This window comes from Hyla sarda, chromosome 1 (assembly GCF_029499605.1).
Source record: "Hyla sarda isolate aHylSar1 chromosome 1, aHylSar1.hap1, whole genome shotgun sequence".
NCBI lineage: Eukaryota > Metazoa > Chordata > Amphibia > Anura > Hylidae > Hyla > Hyla sarda.
This window is the reverse complement of record NC_079189.1, coordinates 461,446,297-461,466,027: the sequence shown is the minus strand read 5'-3', so window position 1 is coordinate 461,466,027 and position 19,731 is coordinate 461,446,297. Positions and strand designations below refer to the sequence as shown.

Sequence of the window (19,731 nt, the reverse complement as noted above, 5' to 3'; positions counted from 1 at the left end):
CTGCCACATGATGTGATGTCTGACTTAATAAACGAGTTAAGGGGGGCCTTTATGTTTTTCTGGAAAAATATAATACTACAGTTTATGAATAATAGATTTATGGGGATAGAATGTTGACCCTGGGCTTTATTCTGATTGTCAAATTGGAGTCGGGAAGGAATAATGGCGCGGGGGGGGGGGGGGGGGTTCCTTTTCCCTGAATCAATACAGTAAGGTTTTTTTTTTTTCCACCTTATAAACTATGTTAGTAGTTTCTGTAATCAAAAGCACAAATGGAACAAAACAAATGACGCTGGATGATTAGTGATGGTGAAAAAAAAGAAAAAAAAAACTAACAACCTGGAGTGCTTCTTTAAAGGGTAACTCCCACCATCCTATATTTTTTTTTTCAGTCCCTGCCTATTGCACATATATCCCTAACCCCCTCCCTGTTTTTTTTTTTTTTTACTATATTAAAAATTAACTTTTTGTATGCCTGGTAGTGTGCTCACTACCAGGCAGACTTTCCCAGCAGGCACCACGTCACTGATGCTTGCTGGGGCCGACTTCCGCCCTTAGTTCATCTACACAGGGTGCCTCCCGCTGTTTCACCACTACAACTCCCAGCTTGCCCTGACATCTATTGGCTGTCAGGGCATACTGGGAGTTGTAGTAGTAAAACAGCTGGAGGCACCCTGTGTAGATGAACTATAAGTTAGTGCCATGCGGCTCTACCCCGTTCCCTCCGTCACACCCCACCCCCGGTCTGAAACCCGGAACCCCGCTCTCCTCCAACCCACGTTATAACCACCAACTCCCCCAAACATACTCATAAATGAATAAATAATCATAAATAAAAATACTGATACTGCAGAGGCCGGCAGGGGGCGTGCAGGGGCGGCGATGACATGTGCGGGGAGGAGTGACCTCCCAGCCAGTGGCCGGGGGGGCCAATGCGCTCGCTCCCGCCTGTCTGACAGGCAGGGAGCGAGGGCAGTGTAAATGAATTAGGACGATTGCCTGGACGCAATCGGTCCGAATTCAGGCGTGACATCACGCCGTGCTGCAGCCGGCCACTAGGAGGGAGACCCCCTAGTGGCCGTTTTTCAAACGTAAAATTCACCCTGAAAATGAAAAAATAAGTAATGAAAATATATTATAGATATGTTGTAGTACATAAGTACTACAACATATCAAAAAATAAAGTTGGTGACAGTTTAAAGAAGGTAGATTTCCAGAAGGGCACAAAGTAGTGTTTTTTTTGTTTTTCCTGAAAAGAAAAGCTAAAAGTAAACTTCTGATTATTTTATAGGAAATTTTCTGCCACATACACTCATAGTAGTCCCCCATGTGGTCTCCATTTGGAAACTGCTGACCCTCGGTTCATTATTAGGTGTGTGGGCCCGCAGATATTTAAAGGGCTGGCAACATACCTCTCTTAGCTATATTGAGTCCTGCAAGAGCACTTGTAGAGGTATATGTAGTCTTTACTGTAGCTTCTTATATGTCCAGTTTCTTACTGAGCCATGTAAGGCTTTATTTTTATGCCATATTCTGCACAAATCTGACATAAGAAACATAAATTCTTGCATTCTTCATCAGATACAAAATATTGCAAAGTAACACCTGGGTATGACCTAAAGTTCTAAAAAGGGTCACTGCCCTAAAACCACAGGACTGTTAAAGGAAACCAAACCTTAGATTTTACCATATAGTGAACCAAAAGAAGAAAAGATAAAGTTCGGCACTGCAAGACTAAGGCGTATGGCAACAAGTGTGATGTGGGTAGTACTGGGATTCCTGCTATATGACGTTTGGTGCGGTGGTGCATAGATTCGATAGCATATGAAGACAATAGCGGAAAGAAATACAAGGATTGCACTCACCATCCAAACAATACTTTATTCCATGGTATCAGGCATAACAAGCTGGTGCAGGCGGTGGGAAGAGGGACCGGGACAGACTGTTTCACGCCACTAAGGCGCTTCTTCCAGCCGGTATGCCAAGATTTTACCATATATAACGCTTGGCAAGGGGTTATATATGGTTAACTCTTTATCCTCCCCTTCTCCGGGGGAGCAATGACGAGGCCTTCAATCATGCCAATGTGGTTTCCTTATGGCCGGAGCAACAGGATCTGAGAAGTATAACTCCAGGGGATTACTTACGGGGGGTAAGGACATAACATCCTAAAAAATTTTCTTGGTAGCGAAAGTAATTGTATTATCTCAAATAACTTGATTTTTGGTTTGGCCTAGAAATGCAATGATTCAATTAGTGTGTACAGAATGAAGACAAATGCTGCCATTCACTAAGCAGTCTCCAGTGCTCACAGCAGAAGGCTCTGTATGTTCTTTTAAAGTGGGATTACAGATGGTCACCAGTACTTCCAAAAAAATATAATTATGCTACTTAAACTCAAAACTTGAAAACAGCATGGGGGCTTATTGTAGGGATCGACCAATATCGTTTTTTTAGGGCCGATACTGATAATCGGTGGAGGTTAGGGCCGATAATTTATACCGATATTCCGGTATAAGTTATTGGCTATTTATCCCCCCATTACACCGCTGCAGATCATTGATTTAAAGCGGGCGCTTTAAATCAATGAACTGCAGTGGCTTTTGCGGCGCCATAGGCCGCCGCCACCACCCGCTTCTCTCCCCCTACCTGTCAGGGTGGTCCGGGCCATCCATCCTTCCTGTAGTGTCCGGTGGCATTCCAGGTGGAGGGTGAACCGTTCTAGGCTGTCCTTCTTCTCCGGGGGTCATCTTCTCCACTCCGGGCAGGCTCCGGCCTAGTAACGCAGCATACACGCCGCTGCGCAGTGACGCCCCTGACGTCACGGCGTAGCGGCGTCTATGCAGCGTACTAGGCCGGAGCCTGCCCGGAGTGGAGAAGATGACCCCCGGAGAAGGACAGCCCGGACCGGTTCACCCTCCACCCGGAATGCTGCCAGACACTACAGGAAGGATGGATGGCCCGGACCACCCCCATTACGGGTAAGTAAATTTTTTTTTATTGACTCAGAGGGTGGGGGAGGGGCCCGACCGGTATAGTGGTATGGGCAAAAATCCATACCGTGGGAGAAAAAAAACAAAACGGTATCCGGTTCATACCGGTATACCGCCCAGCACTACGGTAGGGGGTGCGACGCGGTGGGTGGGGGGGGGGGGGGCGATCACGGTGCGGCAGGGGGAATGGGCGGTCGCGGTGCTTTGGGGGCAGTGCGGGGGGCGGGGCATTATCGGCAAGGTAATTGCCGATACCGATAATGCCCAAAATCGTGATTATCGGCCGATATCGGCCATACCGATAATCGGTCGATCCCTAGCTTATTGTATACAGTAATTATTGAATGTGTATATTACACTGCTCAAAAAAATTGAGGGAACGCTTAGCTAACACTAGTGCTGGGCAGTATGACCAAAAATGTATATCACGGTATTTTTGTAAATTATGGTGGTTTCACTGTATTTAACGGTATTCCGGGGGGGAGGAGGGGGTGTATAGTGTCAGGTGGTTGGGGGTCCTCACCATGGTACCCGGGGGTCTCAGGCCGCCCGGTAACTCTCCTCCATCTCTCCGCAGTTCTGCTCGAGTTTCCTGCACCCGTCCGGAAGTCACGTGACCACCGGGAGTTGTAGTCTCCTCACAGTCAGTTCAGTGCAGCTCGGGCTACACTTCCCAGAGACTCTGTGCGGCTGGACGTTTCTCTACGCCATCACGCATTGGAGTTGGTTGCTATGGAAAAGGTATTGCGGTATGTGAAAAATTCATATCGTAAATGAAAAAACACACCGGTATTCGGTATGAACCGGTATACCGCCCAGCACTAGATAACACATTCTAGATCTGAATGAATGAACTTCTCGTAAGAAATACTTTCGCCTGTACATAGTTGAATGTGCTGATAACAAAATCACACACAAATTATCAATGGAAATCAAATATATCAACCCATGGAGGTCTGGATATGGAGTCACACTCAAAATTAAAGTGGAAAACCACACTACAGGCTGATCCAACTTTGATGTAATGTCCTTAAAACAAGTCCAAATGAGGCTCAGTAGTGTGTGGTCTCCACATGCCCATATGATCTCCATACAATGCCTGGGCATGCTCCTGATGAGTCTGTGGATGACTCCTGGACAGTCTGTGGATGGAAAGAGACATGATGTCCCAGATGTGCTCAATTGGATTCAGGTCTGGGGAACAGGCGGGCCAGTCCATAACATCAATGCCTTCCTCTTGCAGGAACTGCTGACACACTCCGGCCACATGAGGTCTAGCATTGTGTCTTGCATTAGGAGGAACCCAGGTCCAACCGCACCAGCATATGGTCTCACTGAGGATCTCATCTCGATACCTAATGGCAGTCAGGCTACCTCTGGCAAGCACATGGAGTACTGTGCGGCCCCCCCAAAGAAATGCCACCCCACACCATTACTGACCCACCGCCAAACCGGTCATGCTGGAGGTTGTTGCATGCAGCAGAACATTCTCCACGGCATCTCCAGACTCTGTCACATGTGCTCAGTGTGAACCTGCTTTCATCTGTAGAGAGCACAGGGCGCCAGTGGCGAAATCTTGGTGTTCTCTGGCAAATGCCAAAGGTCCTACACAGTGTTGGGCTGTAAGCACAACCCCCACCTGTGGGTGTCGGGCCCTCATACCACCTTCCTGGAGTCTGTTTCTGACTGTTTGAGTTAGGGCTGGGCGATATACCGGTTAATACCAGATACCGTTTTTTTTTTCATCGCATGATATCAATTTTTGCCCATACCGGCATACCGGTTGGGCCCCTCCCCCCCCACCCCCGAATGAATTACTTTTGACGGAGCCGCGGGACGTGCAGGAGCGGGAGCCGCTTAACTCGCGTGCGGTGCACATCCCCACTGCCCCTGCAGCTGCCGCTTGTTCTCTGTGATCAGAGCCAGGGGAAAGCGCAGAAATTTCATCCCCTGGCTCTGATGTTTCCCTCAGCCCCGAGCCTGCTCCCTGCTCAGCCCCCCTCTCCCCTTCCTACAAGCTATTTGTTTATCATACCAGTCCCCAGGAGCGGGCTCTGCAGGACCTCCTTCCCCCTGCAAGCACTAAATATGACAGGCAGGCACAGGACATCTTATCTTCATCCCCGCTCTGTTCTCTGATCCCCGAGCAGGGACGGGGATCAGAAGCTCTGCCGCGCCCGTACATTCAGCGCTTGCAGGAGGAGAAGGCTCTGCTTATTCTTACATTCCCATCCCTTCTCCGGGATCAGAGAACAGAGCGGGGACAAAGGTAAGATGTCCTGTGCCTGCCTGTCACAGGGGGAGAAGGCTCTGCAGTGGCTGGGGACGGGGATTATAAACTGCAGCGGCGGACAATGTATGTAAATAGCTGACAGTGCGCCTGTGGGGGGAATCACGATAGCGCTGCATTTGACAGTTAACCCCTTCCCCACCATGGGGACCGTGGGAAGGGGTTAACTGTCAGCTGCTGCACTTCTACACTGTTTCCCAAATGGTACCACGGTAATACCGTGATACCGCCATAACCTGAAAAAATACTGTGATATAAGTTTTAGGTCATACCGCCCAGCACTAGTTTGAGTGGATACATGCACATTTGTGACCTGCTGGAGGTCATTTTGCAGGGCTCTGGCAGTGCTCTTCCTTGCATAAAGGTGGAGGTAGCGGTCCTGCTGCTGGGTTGTTGCCCTCCTATAGCCTCCTACATGTCTACTGATGTACTGGCCTGTCTCCTGGTAGCGCCTCGATGCTCTGGACACTATGCTGACAGACACAGTAAACCTCCTAGCCACAGCTCACATTGATGTGTCATCCTGGATGAGCTGCACTACCTGAAGCACTTGTGTGGGTTGTAGACTCTGTCTCATGCTACCACTAGAGTGAAAGCACCGCCAACATTCAAAAGTGAGGTAACATCAGTCAGGAAGCATAAGAACTGAGAAGTGGTCTGTGGTCACCACCTGCAGAACCACTCCTTTATTGGGGGTGTCTTGCTAATTGACTATAATTTCCCCCTGTTGTCTGTTGCATTTGCACAACAGCATGTGAAATTGATTGTCAATCAGTGTTGCTTCCTGAGTGGACAGTGTGATTTCACAGAAGTGTGACTGACTTGGAGTTACATTGTGTTGTTTAAGTGTTCCCTTTATTTTTTTGAGCAGTGTATATCAGTATGTGGCAACCTCACTGGCTACTACTGGTAATGGCACATAATCAGAACATTGTTTTCTGTAAATGTTTCTATCAGTCATTGGTCAGCTGACAATGTAAATGGTGCCCGATGTTGCGTTCAGTTTTTTTTTCTGTTTCTAACATGGAACCCTGTGAAGGCTGAAGGAGAGATGGGGTGGAAATCTAAGTATGGTATTGGCCATGACTGGGTTACAAAACACTACTTTCTTTTTATAGACAGCACCATTCATACCAATGCACTGTGTCTGTCTGATATTGCAGCTCTGCCACAAAGCAGGTTTAAAGTTTGTTGAGCTTTTTTATTTTGGCATTTTGCTTTTACATTTTTCATTTTGATTTTTTCATTTAACAGCAATATGCCCCATCTGTCTTTGAAAAATATACCACAAGCATCACGATTGGAAGCAAAGAAATCTGTCTGCACTTGTATGATACAGCAGGTAATTTATTTTTATTACTCCTTTTCAAGATTAATGTTAAAAAATGTTAAAATTATAGGAAGTTTTACAATATTGGATATCAATTTTATATACTAGGATTCATATCCTATAGAGATGGTTTACACCATGTTGTGACCATTTGCCATTTTGACATATTTTGGCACAATTTGGGATTATAAAAAGGCCTATGTTTTAGAAGCTTTGTTTTTACGTTATTGTAATAGGTGTCCATTGTGTCATGGAATCATAAACTATGACTTTCTCACTGTTGTGGCTGTATGCAGAAATGTGTTCTTAATAGAGGCAGAGCTTAATGAAAGATGTACAGATATATAAATTACTGCTGTAAATATGTGTCAAGAATGCATGACCTAAGGGAGCCTGCCATCTTGGACTTGTGCCTTTTTAATAATATATCCCAGCATTCGTGGCCAGGGTTCTGCAACTACTTTGAATTCATAAAATGTGTCTTGCAGTTGATTTGCAGAATTCACAGCCTGAAGCATTAAATTAAGTTTTAATGATTAGCTACAATTTCCATTCTTCTGCCAGAAAGTTTTCATTAAAGGAATAGTCCAGGATTGGAAAAATGTATCCCCTATCCTAAGGATAGGGGATAGGTTTCAGATTGCAGGGGGTCCGACCGCTGGAAATTCCCGCGATCTCCCATACGGGGCCCTGGCTCTCCGGCCAGATAGCGTGTGCCTACCACGGCACGGAGCCCCCTCAAGACATGCCCCCTCAATACAGCGCTATGGCAGAGCCAGGGATTGCTGAACGCAGTGCTGCAGCTCTCACATAGTTGTATTGAGGGGACACGCCCCCTTCCCGCGGACTGATGGGGCCCCATATGGGAGATTGCAGGGGGGTTCCAGCGTTCAGACCCCCCACGATCTGAAACTTATCCCCTATCCTTAGCACAGGGGATAAGTTATCCATTCCTGGAGTATTCCTTTTTAAGAGGTTGAATTGCCCAATAGGGAAAAATATATCTGCGTTTGTGCTGTATGGTCAATACTGTGCTTTGATCTGATATGTTTTTTATATATCTACCTTAAACTGTCCTTCTACCTCTCATCCAGCTCTTTGACCACCTGCAATCTGGCTTCATTCCCACCACTCTACCTAAACCACCCTAACCAAGGTTGCCAATGATCTGTTGCACGCCAAAGACTCATGCTAATATTCTGTGCACTTTCTCCTTGACCTCTGCTCTGCCTTTGACACAGTCGACCACTCTCTCCTGTTAGAAACTCTCTCATCCCTAGGCATCACAAATGTTGCCCTTTCCTGGACCTCCTTATACCTTGCCAACTGCACAATCAGCGTCTCCCACTCACATACCACCTCCTCACCTCGCTGTCTCACTGTTGGAGTCCCCCAAGACTCTATCTTGGGACCCTGCTTTTCTGCATCTATACCCTTGGCCTGGGACAGATTATAGAATCCCATACCACGTCTATGCTAGTAACACTCAAATCTTCCTCTCTGGCCCTGATGTCTTGAAAGTATACTGTTCCAAGACAGTTGGGGCTGGTGCCAGTCGCGATCATTTTGTGTGTGTGTGTACGAAACCACAGTCGCATGCGAATTCCAGTAGCTGTATGATGTTGCATCGACAACTTTGAATGCACAAACCCCCTTTTCCACTTTATTCCCCCTGTGCCAAATCCCCCCCCATTACCTTCTGTGCCACATCATTTCCCCTTGATCCCCCCCCCCCCCCCCCCCCGGTGCCACTTTATTCCCCCTGTGCCAAATCATTCCCACCCCTTGTGCCACACCACTTTTTCCTCTTCCCTCCTCAGGTGCAGGGTTTGACATTCTCCTGACATCCTCTGCACTGCACTCACTGAATGGTTACAGTGACTGATAGCGATGACCAGTGATGCTCCTGACGTAACCCGTCAGTTCTCGCAGCTGCAGCTCTCAGTAAGTGCAGTGCAGAAGACGTCAGGAGAACGTCAAACCCGCTGAGAGCCCATGCGTCTGAGCCTGCTGGCCAGGTAAGAAGAACAAAAGGGGGAAGATGGAAGGAAAAAAAGTGATGTGGCACAAGGGGTGGGTGATTTGGCACATGGGGAATAAAGTGGCACAGGGGGGTTAAAGGGTAATGAAATGGCATGGGTGGGGGGAACGAGGGGTGATGCATTTTCACAGAGAGTAATAAAAGGGGAATGAAATGGCACAGGGGGATCATGGGGGAAATGATGTAGCACATGGTGTTTTAAAGGGGGGCGGGAATGATTTGGAACGGGGAATGAAGTTGCACGAGGGGGGGGGATCAAGGGGGCAAATGTGGATGGCAGACGTACAGAAGCAGGAGACCACTGTTTAAAGGGGGGTGCAGTGGGGGGAGCACGGGCCCCTTACTGGCGTATTGGCTGTACCCCCTGACGGTGGCCTTGTGTACAAGGTAGGGCTGGCACGTAAGCCTGGTTGTCCCCTATTGGGAGTGTTTCATCCCCTATTGGGTGTGTCCATATCCATTATTGGGAGGGTTCCCTATTTAGAGGGTCACCCTGATCACCCATACAGTGTCCATATTAGGACATCATCAGGCGTCAGCCAAATAGCCATTATTCCTCCTACCTCATCCGTCCTCCATCAGAGTAATCTCTCTTTCTCAGTCATCCATAATGTTAACCTCTGTCCACCATCAGCCAAATCTCTCTCCTCCTTCAGACGTAAACAAACTCCTCCCACATTACACCCTCAGCTTAACATTCCTCAAACAAACCTCGGGCACACCTCCGTCATTCCTAAGACGTCAGCCGAACAGCCGTTAGTTTTCCTCGATTTGTTGAAAAATGTTTAGGGCTAACATAGGCAGCTTTAGGAGCGTAGTGCTAGCGTAGCCCTGCGCATAAGAGCGCATGTGCAGCTTTCCTGCACTACGCAGTTAGTGTAGGGAGGCTAGCGCATGCGCAGTTGTTCAGAGTAGTCTGTAGAAAACTGTGCGCCCATGCGTACATAGTTAGAGTAGGTAGCAGGCAGGGAGAGAGGGAAACTATCGTAGGGTTAGCGTGGTTTAACATTAGTGTAGTGTAGCTTGCTTAGATTGTAACGTAGTTAGCGTAGCTTAGGTTTTATAGTGAAAGAGGTAGGTTATAGGTTTTAAAGTAAAGAGACTACAACTCCCTGCATTCCCAGGCATGCTGTAAGTTGTAGTTTTGCATGTTTTACACTGAAAGGACAACAACTCCCAGCATGCCCAGACAGCTAAAGGCTGTCCAGGCAGGATGGGAGTTGTAGTTTTGCAAAAGTAGCAGAGGCAATTGCACTCTGCTACATTAATGTAGCAGAGGCCATTGTGCTCTGCTACGTTAACGTAGCAGAGGGGAGTACGTTCTTGTATGGTTAAGTAGCAGAAGCAGTTGCACTCTGTAAGTTAATGTAGCAGAGGCGAGTGTGCCTTGAGCTGCGCTAGTTAGTTCATTAGGGGTATACAGCCATCTATATAGATGGCTGTATAGGGTGATCAGAAGGCCACTCACCCACCTCCGTTCCTGCTCCGTCGCTAGACGTGGAGCAACACAGGAAGTTGACGGAGCTGGAATGGGGGTGGAAAGTTAGACTCTCCAGGGGGAGAACCCCTAAAATGTACTAACCCATTTTTTTTGTGTGTGTGTTTTTTTTCTTCTCTTCTCGTTTCAGATATACGTAAATGCGGAGGACTACGTCGGATTCGGTGGACTACAACGATGAGCTGCAATTTTTTGTTTTAATAAAATGGTTAACGAGGGCTGTAGGGGACTGTTTTTTCCTAATAAAAATGTTTTAACTTGTGTGTTTTTATTTATTTTTTATTTTACAGGCTTAGTAGTGGAAGCCGTGTTATAGATGAAGTCCATTACTAGGCCCGGGCTTAGCGTTAGCCCCAAAAACAGCTAGCGCTAACCCCCAATTATTACGCTGGTACCCACCGCCACAGGGCCGATACCAACAGGCCCAGAGCGCTCTTTGGCCTAGGCGGTAACAGGCTGGTGTTATTTGGGCTGGGGAGGGCCGGTAACAATGGTCCTCGCCCATCCTGGTAATGTCAGGCTGTTGCTGTTTGGTATCTGTCTGAAAATGAAAAGACGGGGAACCACACCCTTTATTTTTTATGATTTAACAAAAAATATATAAAAAATAAAAATAAAAAAGGTGTTTTTCTCGTCTTTTCTTTTTCAGACAGATACCAACCAAACTGCAACAGCCTGACATTACCAGGGTGGGCAAGGACCATTGTTACCAGCCCTCCCAGCCTAAATATTGCCAGCTTGTTACCGCCTAGGCCCAAGAGCGCCATATTTGGCGCTCTGGGCCTGTTGGTGTCGGCTCTTCCTGGTACCCCTGTGGCGGTGGGTACTGGGGTAATAATTGGGGGTTAGTGCTAGCTGTTTTTTGGGGATAACACTAAGCCCCGGCCGAGTAATGGACTCAGTCTAGTAGACTGGTTCCACTACCAAGCCTGTAAAGTAGTAGAAAAAAAAACAAAAAACTTGCACACACAAAGTTAAAGGAGATGTCCGGTACGGACTATTCCCATTTCATCCTGCCCGGGCGGCAAAAAAAAAGAGAAAACAAACTTGCCTTCCTACGTTCCTCCGGAGCTCCGCTACAGCTGATTGGTTGGCCAGGCTGTATACTTCCTCCTTCCCTTAGCCCGGGACATCACATGGCGCTTCAACCTATCACCGGCCGCAGTGATGTCCCACCTCAGCTGGTGATCGGCTGAAGCGCAGTGTGACGTCCCGGGCTAAGGGAAGTAGACAGCCCAGCCGACCGATCAGCTGTTGCGTAGCTCCAGGGGAACATTTGAAGGCAAGTGAAAGCTTGTTTTCTCTCTTTTTGCATCCTGGGCAGGATGGAATAGGAATAGTCTGTACCAGACCTCTCCTTTTTAAAACATTTTTATTAGTAAAAACATTCCCCCCACAGCCCTTGTTAACAATTTTATTAAAACAAAAAATTGCAGGTCATTGTCATAGTCCTCCACATTCACGTATCTGAAATAAGAGAAGAAAAACACAAAAAAAAATGGGTTAGTACATTTTTTGGGGTTCTCCCCCTGGAGAGCATAATTTACCACCCCTGTTCCAGCTCTGTCATCCTCCTGTGTTGCTCCACGTCTAGTGACAGAGCAGGAACGGAGGTGGGTAAGTGACCTTCTGATCCCCTGTATACCCCTAATGAACTAATTAGCGCAGCTCAGGGCGCACTCGCCTCTGCTACATCAATGTACAAGGACGTAATCGCCTCTGTTAACGTAGCAGAGTACAATGGCCTCTACTACATTAAAGGGGTTATCCAGGAAAAAACATTTATTTTTTATATATCAACTGGCTCCAGAGAGTTAAACAGATTTGTAAATTACTTCTATTAAAAAAAATCTTAATCCTTCCAGTACTTATTAGCTGCTGAATACTACAAAGCTCTCTGCTGACATCTGTCCATTTTAGGAACTGTCTAGAGTAGGAGAAAATCCCCATAGCAAACACATGCTGCTCTGGTCCGTTCCTAAAATGAACAGAGATGGCAGCAGAGAGCACTGTGCTCGTGATTCAGAAGAGTGCACTGTGTTCCAAAAAGAAAATTAATTTCAGCAGCTAATAAGTACTGGAAGGATTAAGAATTTTTAATAGAAGTAATTTACAAATCTAGAAAAATAGTAGAAAAGCCAGCGAGTGGAAGTAAAAAATAAGTCTTTATTCAGAAATCTTCTTAAAAACCTTGAGCGGTAGCAGACAAACAACGGACATATCAAAACTTAAAAATTGCACAAAAAGATGGGGGTCCCAAGCAAAGCTGACGTGTTTCCGTTCTATTGATCCTTACTCATAGCCTATACAACCTCAAATGAGGCACCCTTATATAGCTCAGGGTGTATTCCCCATTCCCACAGGAAGGGGAGGGACAGGTTCACATCACATGTGCACATGATTAAAACCAAAAATCATGGAACCATTACAGATAAAGTATATTTGTTTTAGGAGTGGCATATATTAGTAATGTAATATCAAATCTGTTTTACTATTTAAACCATAGGGTTGTATGCAGTTCAAAAGATAAATCCACATGATTTCCCTATTATGGAGGGATCGATATTACATTACTAATATATGCCACTCCTAAAACAAATATACTTTATCTGTAATGGTTCCATGATTTTTGGTTTTAATCATGTGCACATGTGATGTGAACCTGTCCCTCCCCTTCCTGTGGGAATGGGGAATACACCCTGAGCTATATAAGGGTGCCTCATTTGAGGTTGTATAGGCTATGAGTAAGGATCAATAGAACGGAAACAAGTCAGCTTTGCTTGGGACCCCCATCTTTTTGTGCAATTTTTACGTTTTGATATGTCCGTTGTTTGTCTGCCACCGCTCAAGGTTTTTAAGAAGATTTCTGAATAAAGACTTATTATTTTTTACTTCCACTTGCTGGCTTTTCTACTATTTTTCTATATATCTGGAGGCAGCCGTGCAAGTCCCAGGTGAGCTGAGATTTTTCAATTTTTTTAAATTTACAAATCTGTTTAACTTTCGGGCACCAGTTGATAAAAAAAAAAAAAAAAAAAGTTTTCTACCGGAGTACCTCTTTAACGCAGCAGGGTGCAATTGCCTTTGCTACTCTTTGCTACTCAGCCTTTGGCTGTCTCGGCATGCTGAGTTGTAGACCCTTCACTGTATGACTAAGCTAAGCTACACCCTACGCTACACTCTCTAAACTACGCTTTATCTGCCTGTAAAACTAAGTTAGCTACACTACACCTGTGTAAAACTGTGATAACACTACGCTAACTACGCTAAAACTGTGCTAACACTACACTATGCTAAATATGCTAAAACTGCGCTAACAATACGCTAACTACTCTATACCTGTGTAAAATTACAACTCCCATGCTGCCTGGACAGCCTTTAGCTGTCTGGCCATGCTTGGAGTTGTGGTCCCTTCACTGTAAAACATGCAAAACTGCAACTTCCAGCATGTCTGGCATGCTGGGAGTTGTAGTCTCTTCACTTTAACCCCTTAACGACGCAGGACGTATATTTACGTCCTGCGCCGGCTCCCGCGATATGAAGCGGGATCGCGCCGCGATTCCGCATCATATCGCGTCGGTCCCGGCGCTCATCAACGGCCGGGACCCGCGGCTAATACCACACATCGCCGATCGCGGCGATGTGCGGTATTAACCCTTTAGAAGCGGCGGTCAAAGCTGACCGCCGCTTTGAAAGTGACCCGGCTGCTCAGTCGGGCTGTTTGGGACCGCCGCGGTGAAATCGCGGCGTCCCGAACAGCTTACAGGACACCGGGAGGGCCCTTACCTGCCTCCTCGGTGTCCGATCAGCGAATGACTGCTCCGTGCTCCAGGCAGGAGCAGTCAAGCGCCGATAACACTGATCACAGGCGTGTTAATACGCGCCTGTGATCTGTGTAAAAGATCAGTGTGTGCAGTGTTATAGGTCCCTATGGGACCTATAACACTGCAAAAAAAAAAAGTGTTAATAAAGGTCATTTAACCCCTTCCCTAATAAAAGTTTGAATCACCCCCCTTTTCCCATAAAAAAATAAAACAGTGTAAAAAAAAATAAAAATAAACATATGTGGTATCGCCGCGTGTGTAAATGTCCGAACTATAAAAATATATCATTAATTAAACCGCACGGTCAATGGCGTGCACGCAAAAAAATTCCAAAGTCAAAAAAAGCGCATTTTTGGTCACTTTTTATACCATTAAAAAATGAATAAAATCATACCGATAAAAACTTCAGATCACGGCGCAAAAAATTAGTCCTCATACCGCCCTGTACGTGGAAAAATAAAAAAGTTATAGGGGTCAGAAGATGACATTTTTAAACATATAAATTTTCCTGCATGTAGTTATGATTTTTTCCAGAAGTGCGACAAAATCAAACCTATATAAGTAGGGTATCAATTTAACCGTATGGACCTACAGAATAATAAGGTGTAATTTTTACCGAAATATGCACTGCGTAGAAACGGAAGCCCCCAAAATTTACAAAATGGCGTTTTTTCTTCGATTTTGTTGCACAATGATTTTTTTTTTCCGTTTCGCCGTGCATTTTTGGGTAAAATGACTAATGTCACTGCAAAGTAGAATTGGCGACTCAAAAAAAAAGCCATAATATGGATTTTTAGGTGGAAAATTGAAAGGGTTATGATTTTTAAAAGGTAAGGAGGAAAAAACGAAAGTGCAAAAACTGAAAAACCCTTAGTCCTTAAGGGGTTAAAACCTATAACCTACCTCCTTTCACTATAAAAACCTAAGCTACGCTAACTACGTTACAATCTAAGCTAGCTACACTAATGTTAAACCACGCTAACACTATGATAGTTTCCCTCTCTCCCTGACTGCTTCCTACTCTAACTACGTACGCATGAGCGCATAGTTTTCTACAGACTACTCTGAACAACTGCGCATGCGCTAATATACGGTAGCCTCCGTACGCTAGTTGCGTAGGGGAGGAAAGCTGCACATGCACTCCTAAAGCTGTCTACGCTGTCAGTGGTGTGCTGTTTATGCGCATTGTTTCCTACGAATCAAGGAAAACTTTAATGGCTGTTCGGCTGATGTCTGAGGCATGACTGAGGTTTGGCTGAGAGCTGAGGGAGGTTTTTCTGAGGTGTGACGGAGGTGTGTCTGAGGTTTGAGGGATGAGGGAGGTTAAGCTGAGGGTGTAATGTGGGAGGATTTTATTTATGTCTGAAGGAGGAGAGAGATTTGGCTGAGGGATGACAGAGGTTAACATGATGTAAGACGGAGAAGCCAAGATTACTCTGATGGAGGACAGATGTTGAGGATGAGGGAGGAGGCATGAAGGCTATTTGGCTGATTCCTGATGATGTCCTAGTATGCACACTGTACACCCACACTAAACCCAATACACAGGGTTATAGTGTGGGTGACCAGGAGTGCAAAGAGGTGTCACTTACCAAATTCTATCCAGTGGCTCCTGTGACATTGCCCGACGAATGTCCTGTTCTCAATTCGGTTACTTGCATGCAGGAGGCGGGGCCCCGATGGCTGTGCGCCCCCCCCCCCCCCCTGCTTCTTTCTTCCTCCTGAAACAATCTGCCTCTATTAGTATATTCAAATTCTGCGCTTTGCTCTGAGGCAGGAGCGCAAGTGCAGTTAGTTTACAAACAGCTCTCGCGTCCTAGTGACGTGAGTTGCATGTCACGTGAGTGCTGCGCTCAGAGACCGGAGCACAGGCACAGTAGCAGAGCGCTCTGGCAAGAAGAGCTCTCTCCTCACTAGGACGTGAGAGCTGTCTGTAAACTAACTGCACTTGCGCCTCTGCCTCAGAGCAAAGCGCAGAATTTGAATATACTAATAGAGGCGCAGAATTGATAATTATGGTTTGCTGTCTGAAATGTACATTCTTCCCATAACTCTGCAGGAAACTCTGCAGGCTTTACTACATCTGTTTCAAACTTGTCATAGCTTACCTTGAATGGTAAAATAGTCTAACTGTCCTGCACAGTAAACTGGTTTCACTAGGACTATAGCTAATATAAAACTGGAACAACAGCAATGGAAAAAATAAAGAAAGAAAACGTCTAGAAAGGAGAACCAAAGAAGGGCTTGAAACTCATGCTGGGGAGTATTCCTATTACTTGGCACAAGATAGTTAGGGTAAGTGCACAGTACGAATTATTCCGCCCGGAGAAGTCTGACGTACTGCAGGTAGCAGGTCCCGTCAAATGAATTGCGCTATGACTTGTTGGCACCATTGATGGTAATGCATTCCAGTCTGAAATCCACTGAAAGAATGAACATGTTGAAGACTATGGAAGGCTGCTTCATCAGAATCTCTGGGCAGAAATTCCGTAGTGTGCATGGGCCCTTAATGTACTAACCTTCTATTAGTAATAGTAGGGGCAGTGAAACATGTCGAGGGGGGCAGAGTAGGGACTCAATTTTAATATAAAGCAAAGCAGTAGCTCAGAAATTGCTCAGCGTGTACTGCAGACACGCCGGGCTTCTCCACTTTAGTATAGCCAATCAGAATAGGCTGGAGTACACTGGCCGTGATGTACAGTAGATATATACTAGTTCAAACACTGAGCTGCCGCTCTGCTAATTTTTAATTCATGTGAGTCTTCATTATATGTTTATGCACAATTACTTTAATAAAGCTTGTGGGTTCACCATAAAGATAATATATATGGGAAATTAGGGATTTTTGGATTCCTATTAATAGGGATCTATAGGTTGATATAGTAGAGGGATATTGTCACGCCACATATGCGGACAGTTAAATAGCGATAAGTGCCGTAACCTGTCAGTTGTTAGCCACAGCAGTTTTTCTAGAATTTAACTTCAAAAACATTGTCTGAAAGGCTTGTAAGGGTTCTTTAACATTGGTGGTGGATGCAGCTAGCGCTTGCGATTTCCTAAGTATTGCTAAGCTGCACCTGGATTTGTCATTTATTTATGGTACAAGCCTAGGTGCATGGTGACAATTGCTAGCCATGGCTACGTGTAATAACGCCCTAAGGGTACGTTCACACGAGCGGATTTTCGCTTCAGATCTGCTGGTGAAGGCCCGCTCTATGCTGTCTTTACATGTGCCTGCTCATAGCGGCATTACACTGCTACGAGCAGACACACTGCAGTATACTCGCACATCGCGGGAGCTTTCTGCCTAGCTCAGAGCAGGGAGAGTGGCCGCAATGTGTGAGTACACCGCGCACATCGCTGCAGGGTGTCTTCTCGTCACGGTGTATTGCCGCTACGAGCAGGCACATGTAAAGACAGCATAGAGTGAGCCTTCATCAGCGGATCCGCAGCGTAAAATCAGCTGTAAATCCGCTCGTGTGAACGTACCCTTAGGGTGTATTCACACACACTCACACACACAGGATTCACTGCGGATGTGAATCTGCAGTTGCCTCATTTTACAAAGCAATTCTCATGTATTTTTGATTGCCTTGTAAAATCACGTGCACTGGATCCACAATAGAAGATATGGAGCTTCAAAATCTGCAGTTTGGGATTTTATAAGGCATTCAAAAGCACTTAAGAATCGCCTTGTAAACATCTGCAGTAGCGGATCTGCAATTGTGGATTTTACAACTACAATCCCGCAACTGCAGATTTTTCTTCAATTGCATATTTTTTGTAAGGTTGTATTCACACGGACACAGATCTGCTGCAGATTTGAAGTGTAATTATTTTGTTTTTGTTTTTTTACATACGTTTTTGGTGTGGTTTTTTATGATGATCTATTAAACATGCAATTTTCCTGAACTTTCGGAAGTTCTATTAAGAAGCTTATGAATAAAATGAAGCATCTAGAGAATTCTGCCCCCTATAGAGTCCACGGACACTCAAAACATCATGCCATAAACCAAAAGTGGAACTGCATTATTTTCTTTACAGGACAGTTTCTGCCCTTATTTGAAGGTGGTTCATTCACCACAATACAGGTGGGTACATCTGTGGGGACTTATATTATACGTGGTTTATTTCAGGTGGACATTTAGCACCCTTAAGTGGAACTCTAGATACTTTTTCTTTACAGGTGGACACTCACTATTGCAAATATTGCCGAGCATTTAGCTGCAAACCAATGCAATTAAATAATATCTTATTGCTTATTTCCTAATTGTGCACCTTATAATTATGTATTTTCTGATATTAATTGTGGGTTGATTAGTAAGTTCGGATGCTAAAAACCGCAAGGGCCCTGTGGAGCATTTTTATTTGTTTTTATTGATTGTATTTGTCATTTGTACTATTTTATTTACATATGTGAGAGAATTAAAACTTTTATCCATTTCTGAAGTCCATCATATACTCTGGGTAGGACACTGAGGCCTGTGGTGACTGTTTCTTTTCCCTCCTGGGTGAGAGGGTCACAGTTAACCTCGTGCCCTCTATTGTGAGCTCCACTCTTTTTTTTTTTTTTTTTTTTTTTTCTATTCCTGCTCAAGATCAGCCAGAGAGTATGTGTATATATTTATATATATGTATGTGTATGTATGTATGTATGTATGTGTGTGTGTGTGTGTGTATGTATATGTGTGTGTGTGTGTGTGTGTGTGTGTATGTATATGTGTGTGTGTGTGTGTATATGTATATATGTGTGTACACACACACACAATATAGAACATGTTCTCATTGTTCACTAACAGAGCATCCTGTTATAATGTATATTTCAACTCTTTATTATGTGGACACATATTAAGACTATCTAACCACTGTATGTGGCTCAGATGTTGCTTTGAGCTGCGGTAGTCAATATATATTTTAGCTGGGACACACAATAAATGCCTCTGGGGTTGAGAACACACAGACCAGCATTGCTTAGCAATACGCTTTCCTCTTCTGCTACAGGAAGTATATGGTCAGCCTGAGGAGTGTGGCAAGTTCCTGCAAAATTCTCATTGCAACTCTGCAGGTCACATTAACAGAGAGATTGTTTTACTCTTGTGGACCAACATGGGCAGATAAATACTATGGGGGAGATTTATCAAAACCTGTGTAGAGGACAAGTTGACCATAGCAACCAATCAGATTGCTTCTTTTACATTTAAAAAGGCCTCAGAAAAACAGAAGAGGCAATCTGGTTGCTATTGTGGTAGCCTGGGGTTGTAGGGTATATGGGGTGTAGCTGTGTGGTAACGAAAGGGTGCTTGTTTAACCCTTATCACTCGTGACGCCAGGGTGAGGGCTCCTCTGTATATGCTTGTCCTATCGCCACCCGTCCCAAGAACGATAGGGAGGTATAATAAATGAATGTCCACAACCGTAGGTTTTCAGAAAACTGTCGGAACTTTTACTGCAGGTTTTATGCAACGTTAAACAGGAACAGTCTTTGTACAAGAGTCTATTGTGATCCTGACAGTTGGTTAGGACCTTGTGAGTTTTAAGCTCAGGAGATTTATATGCGCTGTTCCGCTGGATTTAGGGGAGTTTAGGTCCAGCAGTCACGCAGACTTTAGCGGGGAGTTGTATTGTAACTCACGATTTAGTATTATCAGGCTTCGGCCTGGTCTTGTCTTTGTAAGTTGCATGGATCTCTTCTCTCTCTGCTAGTCCGGAACCCAAGAGAGCGAGGATTGATAAACCTCCCAATGTATATATTTAT

General features: G+C 45.2%; 1 protein-coding gene across 1 annotated transcript in view; it reads left to right on the top strand.

The window, feature by feature from the left end:
- The window catches only part of RHOF (ras homolog family member F, filopodia associated), a 91,038-nt gene that overhangs the window by 42,867 nt on the left and 28,440 nt on the right, over positions 1–19,731 (top strand). Inside the window, exon 2 of the mRNA XM_056534897.1 lies at positions 6,538–6,625. Within this exon, the coding sequence (XP_056390872.1) occupies positions 6,538–6,625 (88 nt within the window). The remainder of the gene's footprint in view (positions 1–6,537; positions 6,626–19,731) is intronic.